We start from the raw sequence: 26,402 nt of genomic DNA on the forward strand, positions 1-26,402 counted from the left end.
CCATGTTGGCCTGTACTTCTGAGAAGTAGATGCCAAACAATAGGATGCCAAGGACCGAGCCCTGTGGGACACCACTTGTGACCGGCTTGGAGTCTGACATAGCGCCAGCAACTCTAACCCTGTGGGTTCTGTCCTTAAGCCAGTTTGCAACCCATCTTGTGACATATGGGTTTACATTTAAGCTGGTAAGTTTTTCTACAATACCTGAGTGGGGTATTGTGTCGAAAGCCTTTGCAAGGTCAAGGTAGGCTGTATGGACTGCCTTTCCCTCATCAATGGCCTTGGTGACTGTTTCAAGAAGTCGACCAAGTTCAAAAGGCATGATCTTCCCTTGACAAAGCCAAACTGGGTCGGGTCCAATGTCTGCAAGTCATCTTTGTTTATGAGCTCCATTATGATCCTCTCCATAGCTTTGCAGACTAGACTTGTTAAGCTTACGGGGCGGTAATTACCAGGGTCCGTAGAGGCGCCGCCTTTGTGGAGTGGGACCACAGTTGCCGTACGCCACTCCTTGGGCACGTATCCTGTGGTAAGGCTGAGATTAAACAGCTGCCTTATGTGCGGGTTTAATTCCTCATTTAGCTCGTGTAGCACACAGCCAGGGACACCATCCGGTCCCATTGATGCTGTGTTTTTAGCTTTAGAGAGAGCAGCTTTCACCTGCACATTTGAGATGTCCGGGAGGCTACACTCAGCTGGGATAGTTATCTCTCCTTTAGGGGAGAACTCCTATTCTAACTCAGTCACCCAACAATTTCTGGAATTCATTAACTCTAATGCCCTGGGCCAACTCATTCTCACCCCTACCAGAGGTAGAAACATTCTCAACCTGGTCATTACAAACATGGGGGACCATTGCTCTACACCAGTAATCAACCTCTCCCTGGTTAGATATAACCACAAGTTAATCACAGTTGATATACAAATTCCACCCTCACCCCCCCCCATAAAGGAAACAACAGTGAAGTACTTCTCCAAAGCCAATTTTGAGCTTCTAAAGACAGAAGTGTCAAACTTCACGTCATCCATGCAAGTGGGGAATGGATGTGGAATCATACACCAAGGCACTGTAAGGGCATTTACACAAGTGCATGGATCAAACATACCAAATATACCAAACAGAACCAAGATCCTGTCCTCCAAAAAAACAAAGCAAATCTGGTGGTCTCCTGCCATTAACAAACTCTACAACAGAATGAAAAAACTGTTGCAGAAAAGGGTAAAGGCCCAAGACTGGAAAAATTCCCTTGCAAGTCTCAGCAAAAAACTGAGATCCCTCATCAAATCCTCCAAAGTTAGTTATGAAAACAAAATTGCTACAGATGCTAAAGATAACCACGAGGCATTCTTCAGCTATGTCAGGAATCTGCATAACAATATGCATATGTGCTCTGAGCTACTTGCACAACAGCACCACTTATACTGAACCAACATATATTGCCAATATTGTGACCGACAGGTTTAGTGGAAACTTTACCCCCACCCCCAAAGGGCCCATCCCAGTATCCAGGGAATGGCAAATCCCTAATATCACGGCTGCACAGGTAGAAGCTGCACTATCCAAAGCCAAAAATACAGCTTCCATGGGACCTGATAATATACCTGGCTGTGTTCTACATGAATTACAAAGGACTGGCACCACACTTGAGTGCCTTGTTCAACCACAGCCTCACTTCTGGCTTTGTTCCCACTGAATGGTGCACTGCTACAGTCATTCCATTCCAGAAAGGAAAGTGACTACTGACCCTGGAAACTACTGCTCCATCAGCCTGATGAGCCTCTTCTGTAAGGCCATGCAGCGCATTATTATGGACCTCATATATAGGGATATAGGGAACCTTCAAACCCTGGACCCTCGCAGTTTGGGTTTGTGAAGGGCAGATCATGTCTGCTCAGCCTGATAGACTTCTTCGAATCTGTCACCAGAGTGGTTGATGAAGACAAGGTAGTCCATACAGCCTACCTCAATCTAGCCAAGGCCTTCAACACCATCCTCCACTCAGAGATCATTGACAGACTCACTAACCTAGGCATAAACCCCTACATCATAAGATGGTTTGCCAACTGGCTCACAGACAGAACCCACATGAACCCACATCCAAATCTGACTACCGGGCAGTTACAAGTGGAGTCCCATAGGGATCTGTCCTGGGTCCTCTCCTGTTTGGTATCTACTTCTCTGAAGTTCAGGCCAACACCAAGAGACTCTGGTTAACCAAATTCACAGATGACTGCAAACTGGGAGCTATTATTGATTCTCAAGCTGATGTAGACATCCTACAAAAAGGCCTCACAGACACCAACTACTGGTGCCAGAACCATTGTCTTAAGCTCAGTGCTAAAAAGTGCATCGTTATCCCCATCGGGAAAAACATGGTGCCCATGAACTACCACATCAACGGTAGCCCACTCAACTCCCAAGGTGTGATGAGATCTAGGGACACAGGTAGATAGCGACCTTTCCTTTGACAACCACGTTGCCACTTAAGTTAGAAAGGCCTTCTATGTGGCACACCTCATTACAAAAGGTTTCTCATCCAGGAAGAAAGAAGTCATAATCCCTCTCTACTCATCCCTCATTAGATCCATTATAGAGTACAATGCCCCATTTGGTATGTATGTACCTCACTAGACACTTACAACAACTGGAGAGGCCACAACAATTCCTCACAAAGAGGATCCTAGGACTCAAACACATGCCCTATACAGACAGGCTCAAAAAACTCCAGCTTTACTCCATCTCATATTGCCTATTTAGAGGTGATCTCTGCTTGGCATACAAAGCCATGTCTGACCCAGTGTTGCTAGACATGCTTCATCTCAAAAAGTCTCAATCCCTCCGCACCACATGCTGCAAAAACCTTAACTTCATCACCACAATAAACAGAACCTGCTGTAGGGCCAGGTTCCTAACCCAGAGACTTCCCATAGTCTGGAATAAACTCCCCATTCATGTCAAGCAGAGCACTTCACTAGCTCTCTTTAAGAAAAATCTTCACGAGTGGATGGGTAACAGGAAATTCACCCCGGGGATCACTTCAACAGCCTTGCTCAATAGGGGCACAAGAAGCTAATGTCCAGCAACAGGATGACTGGGAATATTCTTGGGCTAGGCTTGTGTTGGCTCCAGGGCTATTAGCCTAGTACTCACCTATAAACCTATGACAGGAGGTCATTCTTGCCACAATACATACTTTTACTTATGACATCAAAATTTACAATATACATGTCATGATGACAAATTGTGACATATAGATAATTTCTCCAGCATATATGATACTAGTCCACATTACTAATGTTACTACTTTTGTGTTAGCATTCTATAAAAAAATTAATATCTTAAAACATCCATAGCACATTTTAGTAGAAGTAATGAGAAGTGGCGAGTTTACAACAAACACACTTATGTACCATACATTCGCATAGACTACAGTTAAAATATTTAGTATGCATCACAGTCTTTAGCCTGTTCATTTTGTATACAACATTGGGTGGCAATAGTTATTTTTGAATCCAGTAATAAAAACTTTTCTGTAAACTGGATTTTAACCCACATCACCTGTCTTATGTCTGTACACTCACATCATGTACACTTTGTACCACAGAAATACTTACCTAACAGGTGGAATTGATTAACTTAGTACTATCCAGAGTCCTGACATCCATGTACCAGCATCAGACTTGTTTGCGCTAAATAAGCAACATAAATTAAAATGTTCACTTTTTTTCCTTAGGAGGTAAACAGTAGCTCTCTGCTAGGGATTGCTGCCTGTCCAGATTGTGTAATGGCAAATGATAAAGAGAGAAGAAAAACAATGTTTTACTGAAATAGAGGAAACATTATGAAGCAAGTAGGTAAATGTGCATTTATGATATTTCCTCATCTTTGTTGTCTTTCACCATGAACATATGCTCATTAATCATCATTATATTCACACAAACTCCACCACTGTATCTGGATTGGAACTCCAGGAGAGTATGGCATTCCCAACACATACTTGAAATTCTTATCAGTATGTCCACCCATACATATGAAGATAAAAGGCAGGTTACATATATTCAAGATGTGGCATAGTAAATATTAAAATTACATGTTCAACAGAAGCCAGTTCTGACCTTTGTCATATGTAACTTGCAGTTAGATATACAGGTGGCTGTGATACCAGCAACATGGAAGACAATCTATCCTCACACAATATAAAATAAAAAAAAAATTCTAGTCTTTATTTTGTGAACATTTTCCCTTAACTATGCTTCTTTAAAAGGCTACTATGTGCTTTGCCTTGCAATTGATGTTTCAATGAGCAATGTATATCCTTAGAATTGCAGACACAATGTACTCAGAAGCAAAAACTGTTGCCTTCAACAATTCATGTAAATGTTTTGACTGTTGCTCTTCTAGGTCAGTCAATATAGTCACAGACATTTTTGTAAGTTCCTTCTCTTTGACACACCCTTGGTATGTGGTATGTCAGAGGGCTGACTGTGAAAACTTGATTGATACTGCAGTAAAACTAATTATTCATACTTGCAAGCACTTAGGAGGTAACACTTCTGAATGATTGTCCTTGCAGAGGTAGTGTGTGTGTATATGCAATCATGTAAGTCCTTACACCATATTTGCATTGCCTGCACTTAGTACAGATTTTGGAATTCATGAATGCAAATGAGTTCACCCCTTATTTACATACTTATGGTGCTTAGAGTGCCAAATCTGCACTATATAAAGGTAATCATGTAGGGATGGAACTTGTATCTTAATAGGGAGAGTGTTTGGATCCAGATAGCTTGATACTGCTACTTGCTTTCAAAACTTATTGCTAGTTTCACAACTGACTTTCTGCAAGAGTAGGTAGATGTTATGAACAAATTGATGAATTTTTAACTTAACTTATGGATTGCATTTCATAATACAAGTATTGCTTTACTGTCTGCATTATTCTCAGTAGCTGTTGGCATAAGCATGTGCATCAAACTTATTTCTTGAATTTCTCTACATAATGCTGACAGTTTAATAGGAAATTTCAATCTTGAAAGCTAACCACTTTGTTCAGAAGACTGTTGTATTACTTATTATCAGGATCATGGATTTTTGCATTATTAGGACAAACAATTATGTTAAGGCTCTGATGTCTACCTGGCTGCCCTCCACAGAAGGGGATATCACACCATAAACTGTTAAATATTTTCCTTGACTGGTATACATTATTTTTGTTAATGAAGCAGTTATTGCAGAGTGACAGAAATGTTTGTCCTGATATGAATTTATTATCAATGTCTTTCTTTCTTTCATTTGCAGTGGGGGACAAGAGGGAGTCTGTTTTAAGTTGTGTGTACTCACATGGAGCCTTCCTTTTTTCATGTATTTTGTATATGATGGATGGATACATTTACAGATTTTTTTACTTATGTATTTTTTAATTCCTATTATGCTTCCTCTCATACAGAGCTATAGTGACCAAGACATCTGCACCCAGTAAAGTGCCTTGATACTGGGAATGATGTTCATAGGTAGGTACTAGGCTATCGGCCCAAGGGCCTAGGTAAGCCTAGCCAACAAGGTTCCCTGGCTTACGCCACACAAGAAAGTGAATTTCCTTGATCATTCTGGCACTACATCACTATGAGTCATTTCTCTTAGAAAGAGGCAGCAGTGACAAGTCACTCTGTGACCATATTTGGGAGCAGGTGGTAAATGATGTGAATGCAGTGGGAGGCCATGGACTTATGTATTCCAAAATAAGACATAGGGCCAATTATATGATTATGGTGACCAACGTTGGGCAGCTGCAATTGCCTGTGAATGCATGGTTATGGGGGTGGACCTGCTACTGAGCCACCACTGACTGGAACAGAGGATTTCTTCTCCACTGTCAGAGATCCATACAGCTCATTGCAGAGTTCACACAGAATCCTTGGTGTCGAGGCTGATGTGGAAGACAACCCAAGTGTGTCTACTGCAGAACTTCAAGGTATGCTTTATAATTAAATAATTGTCATTGTGTGTGTGTGTGTGTGTTTTTATATATATATATATATATATATATATATGTATGAATATGTGTGTGTGTATGTATGTATGGGTCTACTTCACAAGAACGAAAGACCGCAATACCGAAGACAAGAAGGCCAAGATGAGAACTCTGAAACTTCATTTGAATGAATGACCACATAGCCGACTTATTTTCCAATGGTAAGTAACCAGTTAGCCAACAAGGGGAAATTTACCTTTTCCCCACTGCAGTCCAATCCCGGAGTTGACATATTTAGTTGAGAGGGTGGTTTGGAGATGGTGTGGTGTATTTTCCATCAGTTGTTCACCCAGTGGTTATTTACTGTTGGAAATGTGTCGGTTATGTGGTCGTTTGTTCAAATGAAGTTTTGGGGTTCTTGTCTCGGCCTTCTCATCTTTGGTATTGTGGTCTTTTGTTCTTGTGAAGTAGACCCATATATATATATATATATATATATATATATATATATATATATATGTATGTGTGTATATATACAAATAACTAGAGACATGGAGGGAATAGAAGAGACATAGCGGGAGAGGGTGAAAAAGGGGGCTATGGAGGGACTCCAGTGGACATTAAATATTTGTATGCAATGTATCTTATTCTGCAACTGTAAAAATAGTTGTTTTGTGTTTCTTCTGCCATTTGCTTTGTGATGCTTATCATCCCTCTTTCATCTCCCTTTCTTATATCTTGGCACATCTGGGTCTGTTATTACATGACCACCTGCACATGGTAAGCACACCTTTAATGTCCAAAAGGTAGTTGTATGTGTAACTGAAAGTTATTTGATTTCATTCCATTAGCATATTTTAATTCTTAATATACATTTCAAATAACATAGGTTTGATCGCTGTTTATTCTTTTGCTCCTTTTTTTATGTTGCTTACTTGTTATCATAGGTGATCCTGCCAATGGCACTGTGGAACACCTATTGCCTGATGTCAGAGTATTGGTAACTTGTGATGGTGGTGATAAAGTGGCACAGTCTGGGGGTGCAGAGGGTCAGTCTGACACTGAGGTTGTACCTGCAACATCTCCTGCTCCTATTTCGGACACAGTCAGTATGCCTACACATACCAATGGTACAGAGACCTCAGACATTGGACAGGTTGAGGATGACACAGTTGATCAGGGTAGTGTGGTTACTTCAGTTGCAGAACTGACTTATTCTCTCTGTAGCCATTGTGAGGGTGAGGTGCCACACAGGTGGTTTGGTAGAGGTGCTTGGAAGAGACCTGTTGTCCACCCTCCTCCTGATGTTAGTGTGTCAGTAGGTGCCACACGACGTATGTGTAGGCCCATTACAGAGGCACAGGCACATTCACAAGGGCCTCAGAACAGATAGTGTGAGTACTAAATATAGTGTATTCTGATGTGCAGAACTGCCTGAACTGTGTAGGTGACTCATTGGACAACAACAATGAAACACTGGATCTGGGAGTGTCTGTAATGGAACATCTGCTGGGGAGGGCAGCACCCATGTGGCCACAGAGTCACTACATTTTCCAGTGTTACCAAACAAATCCAATAGCACAACATAAACTCCAAAGCTCTTTAATGGAAACAAAGTAAAACTTTACAATAGCCGTGAATCAGTAACACTGAACACTATGATTCAAATACAAGATAAGTTCTTTTGTGTACAATTGTAATGACTTACTCAAGACTTCTTCAGGTGAATAAGTTGGTCATATAACCCATTACTTGCACTGAGTGTCATTTGACCTCCTTTGAAATTTTCGAGCAAAAATTCTTAAAGATTCATTGTATCTGGGCTTCACTATATAACAATGACACTTTATCTAATGACCGCAGTTAAATACTCCTTAACTAAAATAAAATAATGTAAAAGCTAAGTATTTTAAGTAAGTAGTGTACGATATACATTTGCAGTCATTTCATGCCGGTAGTATCCACTTTTAAAATATTAAAAATTAAAAGTTAAAACATTTTACATAATACTAATGACACTGAATAGTGCAGATACATATGGCATATTGATGGATCATAATAGGAATGATGCTTTCATCTATTATATGCCTTCAACTTAATAATCTCATTATTTGAAATAATATTGTTTAAGCCAGATGGTACAGTGGCGTTAAGAAAGATTTGCCACCATAATTCCATCTGTTCCAGCATTATGGCCCATGGGCTACCTCTTGGGCTAGTTTCCACTTTCTCTGTTATAATAAATAAAATTGATGATCAGGGTTACTGGAAATATGTTTCTACAGAGCACTGGTAGCCTTAGCCTTCTTAATATCGTACTGATGCTTGTAGATGTATTGTCTAAATTTTTTGTTTGGTTTTGCCAATATAAAACGCTAAGCAATGGGTGCATAGGGTAGCATACATCCCTCTTTGTGTTTGACAGTCATAATGTCCAGTAATAGATATTTTCTTACTGCTGATAATAAATGCATCCCTGCTAAGCTACACATTGGCATTGCATACAATAGCCACATTTAGATATTTTTAAAGAAGTTGATTTTACACTACTGGATATGTTATCAAAAATATTTTTAAAACACATCCCCCATTTAAAAAATAGTTTTTGTTCTGACACCCAATTGTTCATTAACTTTTCTGTTACCAGAAAACATCCCCCATTTAAAAAATAGTTTTTGTTCTGACACCCAGTTGTTCATTAACTTTTCTGTTACTAGAAATTAATGGCCAATTCTTTTTGATTATATCATTTATACTTTTGCTATCAGCATTGTATGTAGTAATAAAAGAATGTCCATTCTTTGGACTAGTACATCCAAGAATGGTCTAAGATAGTAGAGGTAACCAACCCAAACAGATACATGGAAAATGTGTCAAATTGTTTCAAATAGTTCCAAGGATTTTACAATTTATAATTATAGCAGTTTTGGTGTTACAACTGCTCATGCAGATTTATTTAGCAGAGGTCATACCTTTGTCCCCACTAAGTGTGCTGATAGCACTAAAATCATTAGTGAGTTAAAATTATTTACAAGGAATCTCAACCTCAGCTTGCTTTTTAGCAACTCAAATTACAATGAATTAACTACTAATTTAAGAGTGTCCAGTGTTTTAACTCAGAAATTCATTCCACCCTTCAAGTTTTTGAAAGAATGTGTGAAATAGATATTGGACATCATCTTCATGACCAATCAAGATCAGTAGATTACAACCTTAAAAAGATCGGCCACAAATCATGAGGGATTTGAGATGGTATAGTCAACTAATAATATGCTCTGAAAAAGGTAAGAGAATTATCATTATGGACCAGTTGGATTACGAACAATGCATGTATAATTTGTTATATGGTAATATATATGTGGAATCGTCCATTAATGAAATTAATATTTCTTATAAGAGCATTGATTATTATCTGGATGATATGTTGACACAGGCACAAATAATGCTGGCTAAATTAAAATTTCTGAAAGTGGATCATCCAAAAATACCTACCATCTTTGGTGTTCCAGAGATTCATAAATCAATAGAGGAACTCCCTTTACAGTCTATAGTGGATGCTTCCGGTTCAAAAACTACTAGTACAATTGCCAAATACATTGATGCTCAACTTAAAACCCTGGTTGTGAATATCCCTCATTTATGTTGAGATTCTTAGGAATTTTTAGCCCGGTGCAACCAGTTGGGGACATTTTCTGATGGAATTTTTATAACAACAGACATCAAAGATTTATACAACTGCATCCCCCACTATATAGTGTTAGATTAGCTTTCTGACTACTTGGTTTTCAACATGAATATCATCCAAGATAAAACAACTGCATTAAGTCATGGAAATGGTGCTTTATAATTACTTTATTTGTTTTGAAGGCAATTATTTTAGACAACAAACAGGAACTGCCATGGGTGCAGCATGTGGGCTAACATTCGCCACCATCATCATGGAAGCTTGGGATTACCATTATTTATTCCCTAGTCCTTTTTTTTAAGTACATGAAAATGTATACCTGCATTCTTGATGATATGTTTATTGCATGGACTGGCCTTAATGAGAGCATTGAGCCTATGCTTTTATGCCTAAATAATACAACTACATTTTTCAAAGGTATCCATGCAATTGGTACACATACTACTTCATTTCTGGGTGTCCAATTTTCAAAAGACTTCCAACAACATGGTCTAATGGCAAAATTATGTAGTAAGCCCACATATTCCAATAATTTTCTTCATTTCAGCAGTAGTCATCTATTTATCAAAAACGAGCTGTCATCAAGCCAGGATGACACTATTCGAAAAGTTTAAAGATTAATGTGATATGTTGGGTCATATGTTTAAAAATAGGGGTTATCCATCACAGCTTATTGATGCTGTCAAAATGGAAGTTATCCAGAAGAGGCAGTCTGGAATTTTATACACCATTATTAAAATTAGTAGAGGAGGTAATCTCGACCAGAATCCCTCAGACCAGCAACTCCCTGGAATGCAATCTCAGTTATCGTCTGAGAATGTGTTAAGTAATTCATCTTCTATAGAAGGACATACTAGTCCAAAGAGTGGGCAATATTTATTTATTTTACATTTGTTGACTGGGAGAATCCAACTGGATAAATGTCCATTTTCAGCGGAGGCCCGGGGAGAAAAGCTCCAGAGTTTGTAAATATGCAAAAGGCAAGTATACATATACAAAGTCATTTCACAGATAAGGAGACAAAGTGCAGAACATAACATTTTAAAGGTACATAGAGAAAGAAAAAATATATTAGCTGCAAACTGTAGTAGCAGGATGGGTTAGTAGATTGTCCAGTAGTTTCTGCTTGAATTAATGAGAGCATGTCTAAATTGCCTATACATATGTGCAAAGTAGCAATATTGTGTTTGACTATGATGGTGTAAGAAAGAGGTGGGGTGTACAGTGAGTAGTAGAGAGCTTTTAGGAGTATAGTAGAGCTTGTGGCAGATGCGGTTTGTGTATTGAGAATACTAGTAAATGCAGTAAGTTAGTATGCAGTGGTAGAATGAGAAAGACCTGAGGGAGAAGTGGGTGTAGAGGGTCAGCCTGGGGGAAGGCGTGGGCATTGTCTATTGATAACTATGTGTTGCTTTAGTATATGTTTAAACTTAGTGATAGAATTTGCTGAGGTAATATCAGGGGGCAGTGAGTTCCAGATTTTTCCTATGTAGTTTGGAAATAGGGAGTGTCCTGCTGAGTTGGTTCTGGTGACCTTGATTAAGGTCCTATCACTAGAACATAGCTGCCTTGTGTTTCCTGTATTTTAAGTAAATTTGATAGTGTAGGTATTTTGTCTGGATATAGTAGGAGTTTTTTAGCAAAAACTAGTTGGTGGAAGATAATGAGATTTCGAAGTTCAAGCCACTTTAGTTGGTTTAGTGAGTGACAATGATATGAACGGTAGGGAGCATTTGTGGCAAATCTGGGAATTTGATTGTAACATATTTCTAGTTTTATAATTTCAGTTTTGGATAGGTTGGTAAAGACGAGGGCAGCAGATAGAAGTGTGGATAGTAGCAGAGTTTGAGCCATAGTAATTTTAGTCTGTTGATTTAGGCATTTTATTTTTGTACAGACTGCCTAATTTTCTGTGTATGTTTTTGATGGTTAGATTTATGTGTAGGTCAAACTTCAGTTTGTTGTCAATTGTAACAGCCAGTAGTTTTGTGTGGGAGTCTGGGGAGATAATGGCAACATCATTAGATATAATATTGAGAGAATCAGTGTCTAAGTTGGATTTATTAAGTTTGAAAATTAGTAGTTTGGTCTTTTTTGGGTTCAGTAGCAGGTTTTTACTGAGAAACCAAGCTTCTGTGGTTTTCAAGACTTGTTGGGTAGTGGAAAGGAGTGTGAGGGGGTTGGTGACTGAGCAGACTAGTGTGGAGTCGTCAGCATATTGTATGACAGTTGCATCTTCTGTGATCTTGTTGAGATCATTAATGAATATGGAAAATAATAGGGGGGCTAATATTGATCCTTGTGGTACTCCAGTTGTAATAGGGAGCAGTGTGGATAGTTTGTTATCCCACCTGACTGCTTGCTGTCTGCCTATTAGGTAGTTTTGAAACCAGGCTAGTGAGTCAGTGGCTAGTCCAAGGTCAGTGAGGGAGTCAAGAAGTTTGAGATGGTTGACCATGTCAGAAGCTTTTGATAGGTCTAAAATATGGCTGATGTTAGTTTGCCTAGATTCCAGTTCTGGTTGATTAAGTTGGTGAAGGAGAGAATGGCAGTTGTTGTACTATGGGCTGGTCTAAACCCATGTTGGGTAGGAGTGAGAAGTTGGTTTTTCAATAGGTATTGCATAAGTTGCTGGTGAATACATTTTTCTAATATTTTAGCAAGTGGGGATAATATGGCAATGGGGCGATAGTTGGTAAGGTCTGTATAGGTCCCACCTTTGTGTAGTGGGGTGACATATGCTATTTTCCAGATTGTTGGGATTTTGCTTTCTGTTATTGATCTGTTCAGGAGAATTGATATTGGATAGGCTATCTCATTAGCAGCTATTTGAAGTTATTCGGCTGGAATATTGTCAGCAGCTAGGCTAGCTGGTTTGAGTTTACCTAATAGTCTTTTTATATAATCTGTGGGAATAGGTTTGAATTGGAACGTGGTATTGATATTGGTAGTAGGCTTGGGGTTGCTAGTAGTAGATGTTGTGGGTTGTTGATGAGCTAATTTTGAAATGGTTTCTATAAAAAAAAATCTATTAAAGGCTTCTGGAATATCAGTGCTATCTTTTACAGTGGCTGGTGTTGGGAGTACTTGGTCTGCTGGGGTGGAGTAATGTATTTAGTCCTGCCCAGAGTTTTTGGGGTTATGCTGGTGTCTATTTTGCAAATTGAGAAAATAGTTCCTTTTGTCTAGTAGAATTTGTTTTTATGTTTCGTTCCTAAGTTTTTGGAATTCTTGTTTGGTTGCTATGGGTTTGACGGCTCTCCACTGATGCCAAGCTCCATTTCTTTGGGTTATCATGGTTCTAGTAGTGCTTGTGATCCAGGGAGCTATTTTAATTTTTTGTTTGCTTATACGAGGAGGGGCATGGGTGTTTAAGATCTTTAGGAAGGTAATGTTAAACAGCTCAACTGCTTTGTCTAGTGGGAGAGTCTTTATAAGATTCCAATTTTGGTATTGTAGTTCAAGTTTGAATATTGTTATGTCAAAGTTTCTTTTGTTTCTAATGGTCTGAATTGGTGGTTTGGAGTTGGTGTGGGATTTGAGTTTTAGTAGGAAGGTTGGCGAGTATTTTATTACTAAATACAATACTGATAGTATAACTATAGATGATATCATCAAAAAGAATTGGGCATTAATTTGTAGTGAAAGAGAAGTTTATGAACGATTGGGTGCCAGACCAAAAACTATTTTTAAGTGGGGGATGAGTTTTAAAAATATTTTTGATAAATTATCCAGTAGTGTAAGATCAACTTCTGGAAAAATGTCCAAATGTGGGTATTGTACGCAATGCCAATTTATAGCTAGCAGGGATGCATTTATTATTGACAGTAAGAAAATATCTATTAATGGACATTATGATTGTCAAACACAAGGAGTGATTTATGCTGCCGTATCCATCCATTGCTTAGCATTTTTTATTGGCAAAACAGAACAAAAATTTAGACAACGCATCTAAGAGCTTCAGTACAATATTAAGAAGGCTAAGGCTACCAGTGCCCTGTATAAACATATTTCCAGCAACCCTAATCATCAGTTTTTATTTGTTATGATAGAGAAAGTGGAAACTAGCCCAAGAGGTGGCCCATGGTCCATAATACTGGAACAGAGGGAATTATGGTGGCAAATATTTCTCAATGCCACTGTTCCACCTGGTTTAAAAGATATTATTTCAATAATGAGTTTTTCTAAGTTAAAAGCATACAATAGGTGAAAGCATTATTCCTATTATGATAGATCATTATGCTGTATGTATCAGCACTTTTCAGTGTCATTAGTATTACGTAAAATATTTAAACTTTTATTTTTTATTTATTAAAAGTGGATACTACCAGAATGAAATGATTGCAAATGTATATCGTACACTACTTAAAGTACTTAGTTTTTACATTATTTACCTTTAATTAAGTAGTAGTTAATTGCGGTTATTGGATACAGTGACATTGTTATATGGTGAAGTCTGGATACAATGCATCTTTAAGAATTTTTGTTCCAAAATTTCAAAGCAGGTTACTTGAGACTCAGTACAAGTAATGGGTCATATGACCAACTTATTCATCTGAAGTCTCTAATAAGTCAATATAATTGAAGATATAAACCCTTATCTTGTATTTGAATCATAGTGTCCAGTGTTATTGATTCACAGCTATTGTAAAGTTTTACCTTGTTTCCATTGAAGAGCTTTGGGTTTTATGCTGTGCTATTGGATTTGTTTGGTTTCCTCATTTTCCAGTGTTAGCCAACATGGCCATGCAAGATCCCACTCCAGTAGTGGCACTACTTTCACTGCTCCATCATTAATTGTGGTATCCCCACCCAGATGTGCTAGGCTTCGTGGTCATGGTTCTGGACATGGTCATGATGACAACTCATTCAGCAGGCATCATTCACATTTAGGTAGCACGCCAAATTCTATCCAGGGCCATGGAACTAGCAGTGCAACTCCTGGCAAAAGTAATTCCTGTGGTTGTGGTCAATGACTCAGAACCCACTAGTCTACCATGCATGGCTAACACCTGTCCGACATGATAGGATGTAGTTCTAGCACATTGCTTGATTGTGTTCATGCAGACACACACACTCAACAAATTCTTCACCATACTACCACACACACACACACACACACACACACACACACACACACACACACACACACACACACACACTGCTTATTTAAGCAGTACTGTTGACTGCTATACCTATCTTGTTAATGGCCCTGCAATTTGGATACTTATGGAATACATTTTTGTTTTAATTGCACACACTGACTTCTTTGGTGTCAAGCTTACCCACCTGCTCTCTCTCTCCCACCCTTTCCAGTGATGATGACTATGCCCTGACCTTTGCACAATTCTTTGTGAGTTCAGGTTGCATTTATGGCTAATGCACAGAATGGATAGCTATTGCTTGCTTACTCAGAACCTTCCTTTAATGTAAGTGCATTGCAGAATGAATTACATTAATCATAATCCATAATCAGTTGTGAATGATTGTTTCTGTAATTGTTGACCATCACTGTATTTCTGTTACCGTTCTTATTCATGCAAAGTTGATGTTTAAGTATTGCTTACTTAAGTACTTAAGTATTTGCACAGGTATTGCTTACTGCAATACTTGTGCAAATGATGCTAACAGTGAGCAGCTGGCTGGTTTATATAGAGTAGCCAACTGAAATGCTTGATACTTGGCAAAACCAATTGATGTGTATTGCAAACATCACTCATAAGCTATTACTGTACACCTAAGCATGTATCACCTTATGGTCGTATGAGAATTTGTGTAACGCAGTAATCCATTAAGTAGCTTTATTGTTTTTTTTCTAAACAGGTTCTAGACTTCCCTTGGTAAAAATGCAGATGCTAGATGTCTTTTTTGGGGGGTTGCCTCTGTCTGATGATAACAGAAGACAACCAGTACATGTTTAAGCAAAAAGGTTGTGCAGTCTGGCAGGCATTTTCTATTAGCGTTGTTGCCTCATAGTAAGAGGTTCTCTCAGCTGGGGTGACTTCTGTATAGAGTCTGCATATCCTCCTTGTGTTCGCATGTGTTTCCTCCCACATTCTCAAGACATCCGTTAGATGGATTGGACACCACTCTAAGTTGGCCCTAGTTGTGAGTGTGTGCCTTCTGAGGAAGGTCGGGCACTGGGCTGGCAACTCAGCACCTTAAAAACTCTACTGCCACTCATTCTACGGACACTAATGATCCACTGCGGCAACCCCTAATGGGAGCAACCAAAAGAAGAAGAGGAAGATTTTCAATATTTGTATGTACTAAGGATGTTATTCTTTCATTTATGTATTCAATGTTTGTGTGCACGTTATCCTTTGGCGCTTGGCTAGAACCATGGTATATTGTGCATGCCTATGTCTGCCAGCAGCATCTGCACATGATGGTTTTTCCTCTGATTTTTCATCTGTATTTTCTGGACATGCTGGTCCTGCATGTGGTACTGGAAACTGTGGTCAGGTCCTTAGTTGTCCTTGTTGAGGCTGTCTCCTGAGAATGATATTGTGCAACATGGAACAAACTGTGATTATTTTGGCAGAGGTTGCTGGGTCGTACTGCAGGGCACCTCCTGAAATGTCTGACTTTGATTTAATCAAATCAAATACATGTTCTATGATATTCCTAGTCCAAGAGTGAGCATTATTGTATCTTTGCTCAGTAGGTTCATTAGGATTCTGGGTATCATGAGTCACGATTCCAGTGTATAACATGCATGCCCCAATAAATGCCCTTGTGGAAAGTCACCTTTAGCCAACCTTGCATACAGCTCACAAGTGTGCCATATGTATGTCATGAAAACTGCCTGTGTTACCTGTAGACATTGTAGATGATCCCTTGAGCATTACAGACAACCTGCCAGTTTATGGGATGGTATCCTTTCCTGTTAATGTACCTCCTTCCATGTTCCCTGGGTGGAGCTTTTATTTCTATGTGTTTGCAATCTGTAGCCCCTAAAACATCAGGGAAGTGTGCTGTTGCATAAAATTACTGCATGGTTTTGCTCTCTTCTGTGGGATGAGTGGGAAACAGATATGCTCCCTTGCATGTTGTAACATTGCATTTAGAAACTGATGTAATATTCTGAAAGCTGAGGCCTTTGACACCCCCTAATATAGCCTATGTGGTTCTCTGGAAAGTACCTGTAGCTAGTGTATGTAATGTTACACAAACCTTTGTTTCCACTAGGAGGAGTTCTACATGATTTCCCTGGGGCCTCAGGTGAGGGCAAAAGTTTTTGCACATTTCTCCTAGTGTTTCCCTGTTTACCCACTATTGCTCTACAGTTTCTGTGTAATGCAATCCATGGTAAGTCAAATGCAACCTAAACACTTGTCTTTTGCTCTTCTTGGCCAAGGTCTGGCAGCACCAGCTGCTAACATGTTTTGTCTAAGTGTAATCTTGGCTATAATCAAAAAAAGTTTGGATTTCAAGGCAAATGGCTACACTGTGTGTACAAGATTGCTTTATAGCTTCCTGAATAGCGCTGCCATGTTGGATTGGTTAATTAGCATGTAATTCAGCTACTTATGCTGCCATTAGCATAATTTGCCATTTACTCATGTATTGCAGCTCTACACTATGTGAAGAGCCATTTAATAAATTTGAAATGTGAGATGTAGTATGCATGGAATGCATAATGCATACATGATAGCTGCAATTAGTGTAGACATTCATTAATCTAACCCCATATCTGATTTGGGGCACTTTCTCCTTAATTATTTTGTTCTTTGTTCATAGTTTAGGGTTGCCATCATTAGAGCAGTCAGAAACATAAAAAAACACCAATTTCAATAAGTAAATGTGCAGTGCTTCTCTTTCAAAGTTAATAATCATTCTAGCAATATTCTTGAAAAAACAGCACATGTGCTGAACACAACAGATAAGGAAGTCCTTCTATGTTTCACTTCTCATTACTAAGGGTTTTGCATCCAGGAAGAAAGAGGTCATTGTCTCCCTCGACTCTTTCCTCATTAGGCCAATCATCGAGTACAATGCCCCATTTGGCATGTACCTCACTAGACACCTGCAAGAACTGGAGAGGGCGCAAATGTACCTCACAAAGAGGATCCTAGGCCTTAAACACTTGTCCTATATGGACAGACTCAAAAAACTCTAACTATTCACTGTCTCATATCGCCTACTTAGAGGTGATCTCTGCTTGACTTACAAAGCCATGTCTGACCCAGCTCTGTTAGAAATGCTGCATCTAAAGAAATCCCAATCCCTCCACACCACACGCTCCAGAGACCACAACCTCATTACCACAATCAACAGAACATGCTGAAGGGACAGGTTCATAACCCAGAGACTGCCCATGCTATGGAATAGACTTCCCATACATGTCAAGCAGAGCACCTCACTGGCCCTCTTCAAGAGAAATCTTGATGAGTGGATGGGAAATAGAAAATTCACCCTGGGGATCACTCCAGTGGCTCTATTCGACAGAGGCAGTAGGAACTAAGGTTGGGTGGCACGATGCCAGGATAATCCTATGGGCTAGGCTTGTAAAGGCTCCAGGGCCATTAGCCTAGTACACATCTATGAACTTAAGTATATAAGCATTCTGCACTTTTTAAAAGTTATTTTATAGTACTGTTTTGTTATCGGTATGTTGGCCGAAACAATGGAGTCTAAAATAACTCTTAATGAGATAATGAAGACAGAAAGAAAAAATGGATATTTGTAAACTCTTTCCTGCATTGTGTACTTTTTCATTGACCTTGATTCAGTTTTTGAACTATTGAACATATTTATACTGGAGACATTTCACCCCAGAGTACAAAAGTTATATATGGAAAACAGATCCATTATTATTACTCGTATACAAAGGAAAGCTCAGACTTTTAAGCCTTCTTTACTTCTGCTGAGTGTTAACATGAAGATGACTCCACTCAGTGCATTTGTCTGCTAATGATCAAGTTTCATCTCTGCCATCATGCCAGTTAAAACAAAGAAAAAAAACTTGTGGCATTCATAGTCTCGTAGTTCACAGAATCATAAGGGCAATTGACAAACAGCAGCACTATGCATATATGCAAATCAGCTATGCACAAATTATCAGCAATGATTATCACAAAGCATGGTCCTGAACAGAAATACCCACAGCAGATCCGCACAGTCTAATTGTCCTAAGTTGGGTTTCATTAAGTTTAGTCATATGCAGAGGAAACAGTATGTACTTTGAGCCAATTGCACTTGTACATATAAGGAAGATAGACACTTGTACTATAGTGTGATTCATAATGCGCAGTGTAGCTGAGCCTAATTTGCATAATAAATGGAATCTTTAGAAAAGAGAAGGAGTGAATGATACAGAATAAAATGGAAATTGTGGGAACAATACATGCAGAATAATATTTTGAAGGAGTGGGGATTATGAAATGGCAGCTGCGGTGGTGCAGTGGTTAGCATTGCCACCTCACAGCAAGAGCTTCTCTGGTTCGATCCTTGACTGAGGTGCCTTCTGTGCAGATTCTGCATGTCCTCCCTGTGGTCGCGTGGGTTTCCTCTGGGTGCTCTGGTTTCCTCCCAAAGACATGTTGTATGTGGATTGGACACTCTAAATTGGCCCTAGGTGTGAGTGCATGCCTTCTGTGGAAGGTTGGGCACTAGGCTGGCAACTTGACACCGTAAAACTCCACTGCCAATCATGAGTGGACAGGTGATCTGCTGTGACAACCCCTAACTGGGAAAAGCCAAAAGAAGAAGTGACTGCAATCAAGGATTTGTCAGAAATCCATAACATTTTGGAGAAACATAACAAAATAGAAGGTAATAAAAAAAATCAAGAAACATTTTTCGAAATTCTTCACTGGGTTAGTCCCACTAGTCTTGTGGCTTATTTTCAAGAAGTGCCTGGATTTTTTTTGCGCCCATCTATTCTACAGTTAGGAATGTAGCACCCTGAAAATTAATTCGGTTACGTGGAGTGGGAACTGCACAATCTTATTATGAGACAGCACCAAGGCGTGGGGGTGCACTACTTGATAAAGTTTACTGAAAAATACACTTCAGAAATGTGTTGGTTCTTTGAATGACTAGAAAACACCTGACAAGCTCAGACCAAATCTGATTGCTAGACTCCAGTCGTGACTGCTGACAACTCCCACAACCCCGTCTCTATTCTGCAGATAAAATATTGCGAGCTGTCATAGTTTGCAGCATTTAACTAAATGATCGTAGAAAATGTGTCTCTGTCTTAGCGAAGAAAGGCAAGGCTTGTGAGAGTTGAGCAGCAGAAAAAAACAGAAAGCCTACAGGCGGAGTTTGCTACAACACACGGTAAGGGGAGGGGTTTTCTACAGCTAAACATAACTGGCATATAATACCATTCATAACACTGTTATGCGAATTTGTGGGTGGGGTTGGTCCTGCTTGAAATTTCTTGATTGAGGTTTGGACATCTCAGGTTTTATGTTTGCAATCTGTCGCTTAGGTGGGGATTAAATTAAAACGATTCCATATACACTTTCTGTGATCAAAACTCAGTGTTAAATACCCTCACAATTATGGCGGCGTCATTTGAGGGGCAGATTTGAATAGCAGGAAGTAAGCTATCGTTTGAACAGCAGGAAATAAGCTGTCGGTCGACAACTACTTCCGTTTGTGCTATGCAATTTTAGTATGTTACGTAGTAACGGTAGACAGTGTTATTTCAATGTTTACTGGTTTCCGCTTTAGTTGTTATTAGTTTTGTTTTTCCTTTACGGGTACGGTGGACGGCCGTGCCATGAACTGTTGTGTCAGGGTTCTGTGGTCCTTTCTTCTTTTGCTGCCAGTTATCACCGAAGCCATAGAACCTATAAGTGTTGGTATTGCTATCACGTTGGCCTCAGCTCTTACTGGTTTTCTTTCGCACCGCAACTTCTATTGCAACTTTTTAGATTGCTGCAGTACAGAAGAAGCTCTCAATAGCACAGGTAGATTTGGGTAATGTACATTATTCGTGTGCAGGACCGTATCCTTTAGCAGATGTATGTCTATATGGCAGTAATGCATAGTGAAAGTTTGCTATACAGGTTTCCCTTTCGGCTTTTTGTTTGTCATATTAAGAATTCTTGTCCTTTTTAGTATGTGCTGCTAGAAGGAATAGTTGCCAGTTACAGTAGCTGATGGCAGTAACATTGCTCTGTGTTTTATTCTAATTTAGTATAGCTAAGTTTTGCAGTGGAGGGAGGCTAATGTCGGGATTATTTAGTTTGGGTAAAGATAGGCTTGTGTTGTGATGGTTTGGTTTTGCAAACACTTCTGTTTGTGTAATGTAGTGTATAAAGAAGACTAATAAATGCTAGAACTTGTGATGATGATAGTGTCCCACCTCCTTTTTAACATAGTCTATTTTTGTGTACTGTAGAAGTGCAAGTTTTTTAGGTTCATACTAGGTTATCTGCCCTAGGGCATTTATAAGCTTAGCCAGAATGTGTTTGGCTTTCGCCACCCATTTTAAATTTATTTTGCTATGCCCTTTTCTGAGGTGCAGCATGTCCATTAATTCTGGGTTGGACATGGCTTTATACGCCAGGCACAGATCGCCTCTGAACAGGCGGTATGCCACTGAGTAGAGCTGGAGTTTCTTTAACCGGGCAGCATATGGCATCTGTTTGAGCTCTTTGATCCTCTTGGTGAGGTACTTTTGGGGTCTTTCCAGTTGCTGCAGGTGTCTGGTAAGGTACATCCCAAAAGGGGCATTGTAGTCAATTATGGGCCTGATGAGGGATGAGTAAAGAGGCACGATGACCTCCCCTGATCTAGATGTGAATCCCTTTATGATTAGGTGGGATATATAAAATGTTTTTCTAACCACTTTGGCCACGTGGTTGTCAAATGAGAGATTGCTATCAACTTGGGTCCCCAGGTCCCTAATTACTTCTTCTGTACTTAATGGATTACCACCTATGTGGTAATTTGTGGGCACTTTGTTTTTGCCAAAGGGGATGACTAAACACTTTTTGGCGTTTAGCTTGAGGCCATGGCTCTGGCACCAGTTGTCTGTTTCTATGAGGCCCTTTTGGAGGATGCTTGTGTCGGCTGGAGAGTCGATTATGGTGCCCAGTTTGCAGTCCTCTGCGAACTTGGTCAGCCACAGTCCTTCCGTGTTGGCCTGTACCTCCGAGAAATGTATACCGAACAAGAGAGGTCCCAGGACTGAGCCTTGTGGGACACCACTTGTAACTGGTTTGGAGTCTGACATGGCTCCAGCAATTCTAACCATGTGGGTTCTGTCCTTAAGCCAGTTTGCAATCCATCTAGTGACATAGGGGTTTATATTTAAGCTGGTGAGCTTATCTATAATGCTTGAGTGGGGTATTGTATCGAAGGCTTTTGTGAGGTCCGGGTAGGCTGTGTGGACCACCTTCCCCTCGTCAATGGCCTTGGTGACTGTTTCAAAGAAATCAACCAGGTTTAAGAGGCAGGATCTGCCCTTAACAAAGCCGAACTGGGTAGGATCCAGTGTCTGTAGGTCCCCAATATCTTTATTTAGGAGGTCCACGATGATCCTTTCCATAGCTTTGCAGACCGAGCTAGTTAGGCTTATGGGGCGATAGTTTCCAGGATCCGTTGAGGCACCACCTTTATGGAGAGGGACCACTGTTGCTGTACGCCACTCTTTGGGCACATATCCTGTAGTAAGGCTGAGATTGAACAGTAGTTTTATGTTTGGGTTTAGCTCTTCTTGGAGTTCATGTAGGACGCAGCCCGGGACACCGTCTGGTCCCATTGATGCTGTGTTTTTTGCTTTGGAGAGGGTGGCTCTTACCTGAGCATCTGTCAGGGGGGCAGCACTCTGCTGGGATAGATATTTGCCCTTTTGGTGGGGGGGGGGCGTTTGCGCTGAACCTGTCAGCTAGGATGTTGGCAATGTCTGTGGGTTCAGTGTATTTTTTGTCATTTTGGACTAATTCTGAGCATATCTGGGAATTACCACCCAGGTTCCTAACATAACTAAAGAAAGCCTTGTGATTATCCTTAGTGTCCTGTGCAATTTTTCTCTCGAAGCTGTCCTTAGACAATTTTATGAGTGCCCGTAGTTTTTTGCTAATACTGATCAGTGATGCCTTCCCTTTTTGGGATTTTGCTCTATCATTTAGTAGCTTCCTCCTTCTATTGTATAGTTTGTTTATGGCTGGGGTCCACCAGGCAGGACGTCTGCCTTTGGAGGATTGGGTCTTGGTTTTATTTGGGATCGCATGATCCATGCATTCCTGAAGGTGTTCATAGAATGCGTTTATAAAGGATTCTGCGGTCTGGGCCTTATTTTCCACAGGCCCGGGGGCTTTGAAGGATTCCACCTCGGTTTTGAGGATAGTGAAATTTACTTTAGAGAAGTTTTTCACTGTGGTTTTCTGGGCAGGGGGTGGGGTCGGGATGTGAATATCCAGAGAGATTAGTTTATGGTCTGATCTTACCAGTGAAGGATACACTTCTGGTCTGGAGCATAGAGTCCCCATGTTGGTGATGATCAGGTCCAGTATGTTTTCCCCTCTTGTGGGAGTGGTAACAAGTTGTTCCATAGCATTTGAGTTTATAAATTCTAGGAACCTTTGGGCTAGGGTGTTGGAGCTAGAGTAATGCTCCCAGCCTATGTTTGGGTAGTTGAAGTCTCCCAATATAATGGTGTTTGGAGAGACCTTCATATTTTTCCAGTGTTCTCCGGAAGGCCGAGTGGGGTTCCTGGGTTTGGGAGGGTGGTGTGTAGCAGGCTATAAACTGGAAGGCAGTTTTACCCACTGTTAGTTGCACATGGATAGTCTCTGATGCTTCGTGCTTTGCCACCAACCTGGAGGTGTGGGTATCTTTGATGAATATCGATACTCCCCCTCCTTTTGTGGTTCGGTCCAAGTTTTGGGGCCGAAAAGCATGGTATGAGGTATAACCTGGTAGTGCTGGGGTGCTCTCGGGAGCCTTGAACCAGGTTTCTGTTACTGCACAGATATCGATGTTCCCCATGCTAAGGAGAGTTTAGAGTGCGTGCATCTTGAGGTTTAGACTTCTGGCGTTGAGTAGCATTGCTCTTAGTTTATTATCCCTTGTGATACCTATGGAGGTGGGTTTGTCTTTTGTGCTTTGCCTAAAAAAGGCACTCCCCATTGACCTTAAACACTGTAATGTTCAGATTGTTGTTTTCGGTTTAACTTCTACAATGATTATTTGGATTTCATTTAAAACATTTTTTAAATTGCGTAGCGCAAACACTAATAGGCGTTTGCTGACTAAAGAAGTAGTCTCAGGATAACAGACTTGGCATTAAAGCTTCCCTGCCCTTGAAACTCACATTAAAAGCCAATGCAACTGGGCAGTGGTGGGTAATGTTGACCTTTGGGCTTTCTTCAAATCATAGGTCCCCTGCGCACATATTTAGGACCATGCAAACATGCATGTGTTCTTTTTATTCACCTTCCTGATTGTATTAAATTATATTCCTTGTATAATACAGCACACTTGTTAGGTGTGTTAAATTTGTTTTGAACATTTTTCCAGTAAGCAATGAATCAAAATGTATGAACCAATAATGACAAAACTGTCCAACTCAGAACATTTCCATCATAAGTCTATTCAAACTTCTGTCATTTTAATCCATGATGTAAGTAAATATGCACAGTCTCTGCAGAAGTAAAAGTTATCTAAATTGCACATTGAAGAGATGTGTAACGAAATGGTTTCTGCCAGCAAACTTTATATTTCATGGTTTCATCCACAAATAAAGTGCTGCTTTCCCCTTGAAGAATAAATTGCTTTACGTTCCATTAAAAAAATAAACTACTAATATTGCAATAAGGAATGGATGAGAAACCAACAACAGCTTCAGAGTTTCTAGGCATCTCATCCAAAGGAGGTCATACTCAGGACTGAACCCCCCCCTTAAAGTACAACACAATATTAAGTCTTTCTGTATGTAAGAAACCCTAATCATTAAATGCAGAACATTTCAATAATGTTATTTATCCCTTTTTTCTTTGACTCTGTTTTTTTTTTCTACTTTTGACTATTGGCACTGAACATTTTCAAGCTATTGCACCTCAAAATGCACTCGCTCGAGGCACTCCTTAAAATGGAGAACATCTACATTTGTGCGGTGACAGAGACCTGGTTCAAGGCTCCAGCGAGTACCCCTGCATTACCAGGCTATAATTCATACCACACCTTTCGGCCATCTAATCTGGACCGAAACACTAAAGGCGGAGGCGTGTCCATATTCATTAAGGATATCCACACCTCCAGGCTAGTTGCTCAGCATAATGCATCCGAGATTATCCAAGTGAAACTAACTCTGGGCAAGACTGCAATCCAAATTGTAGCTTGCTACAGATCCCTCACCATGCCCCAGGATTCCCACTCCTCATTTCTTGATACACTGGAAAATATTAGAGTACAACCTAACACCCTAATAATGGGCAATTTCAACTACCCCACCATTAACTGGGAAAACTACTCGTGTACCAACTCTGATGCTCAACGTTTTCTGGAATTCATAAATTCCAATGCCTTGGATCAACTTATCCACACCCCCACCAGGGGCAGCAATATCCTAGACCTGGTTATTACCAACATGGGCAACCGGTGCAACACAAGAGGTTAATTCCTCGTTGGTCAGATCCGACCACAAGCTAATCACCCTAGACATCCTCATCCCTCTCTCATTAGGGAAACCACTGTAAAACATTTCTCCAAAGCAAACTTAAGGCTTCTTAAGACAGAAGTGGCAAACCTCACAACACCCGTGCTGACGAACAATAGAGGTATGACTTCTGATTCCTACACAAATGCACATTATAAGCACTTACACGAGTGCATGGATCGTGCAATCCCTAACAGAAATCCTCCAAAAAAGGAAGCCAATTTGGTGGTCCCTTGCCATAAACAAATTCTACAACAGAAGAAAGAAACTGTTGCAGAAAAGAGTAAAATCCCATGATTGTAGGAACTCCCTGGTCAGCCTCAGTAAGAAGCTGAGATCCCTCAAAATCCCCCCAAAGCTAGTTACGAAAACAAAATCACCACTGTCTCTAAAGACAACCACAAAGCATTCTATAGCTATGCCAAGAATCTCAATGGCAACACTCAGATCTGCTCTGAGTTACAGCACAGTGGCACCAAATATACAGAACCAACTGATATTGCCAACATCCTGGCAGATAGGTTAATTGCTAACTTTATCCCCCTCTCATCCCCTAAAGGGCCCATCTCTATACTGGAAGAATCCAAAGTTCCAGTAATCACGGCTGCACAGGTAAAAAAAAAAAAAAAAACTCTCCAAAGCCAAGAGCACAGCATCTATGGGACCTGACAACATCCCAGGCTGTGTTCTACATGAACTACAGAACGAACTGGCACTCCACCCAAGTACCATGTTCAATCATAGCCTCACCTCAGGCTTATGTGCCCACTGAATGGTGCACAGCGATGGTTATCCCACTCCACAAAGGGGGAGCCACCACGGACCCTGGAAACTACCGCCCCATTAGCCTGACGAGCCTGGTCTGCAAGGCTATGGGAACGTATCATCATGGAACTTATAAACAATGACACTGGTAATCTCCAAACTCGGACCCCACCCAGTTTGGGTTTGTAAAAGACATATCATGTCGTCTAAACCTGATAGACTTCTTTGAAGCAGTCACCAAAGCTGTAGATGAGGGTAAGGTAGTTCACACAGCCTATCTAGATCTCGCCAAGGCTTTCGACACCATCCCCCACTCTGGAATTGTAGATAAAATCACTAAACTTAGGTATAAATTCCT

At 40.2% G+C, this 26,402-nt stretch overlaps 1 protein-coding gene across 1 annotated transcript in view; it reads left to right on the plus strand.

Annotated features, from left to right (window-relative positions):
* Positions 1-20,220: 20,220 nt before the first annotated feature.
* Positions 20,221-26,402, plus strand: part of LOC122791002 (torsin-1A-like) — a gene marked incomplete at its 3' end in the record, with an annotated part of 566,886 nt that continues 560,704 nt past the window's right edge. The window contains 1 exon segment of the mRNA XM_044058746.1: positions 20,221-20,582. Coding sequence (XP_043914681.1) covers positions 20,393-20,582 — 190 coding nt within the window.

Source organism: Protopterus annectens, chromosome 16.part0, assembly GCF_019279795.1.
Source record: "Protopterus annectens isolate FY-2018-M chromosome 16.part0, PAN1.0, whole genome shotgun sequence".
In the NCBI taxonomy this organism is placed as follows: domain Eukaryota; kingdom Metazoa; phylum Chordata; order Ceratodontiformes; family Protopteridae; genus Protopterus; species Protopterus annectens.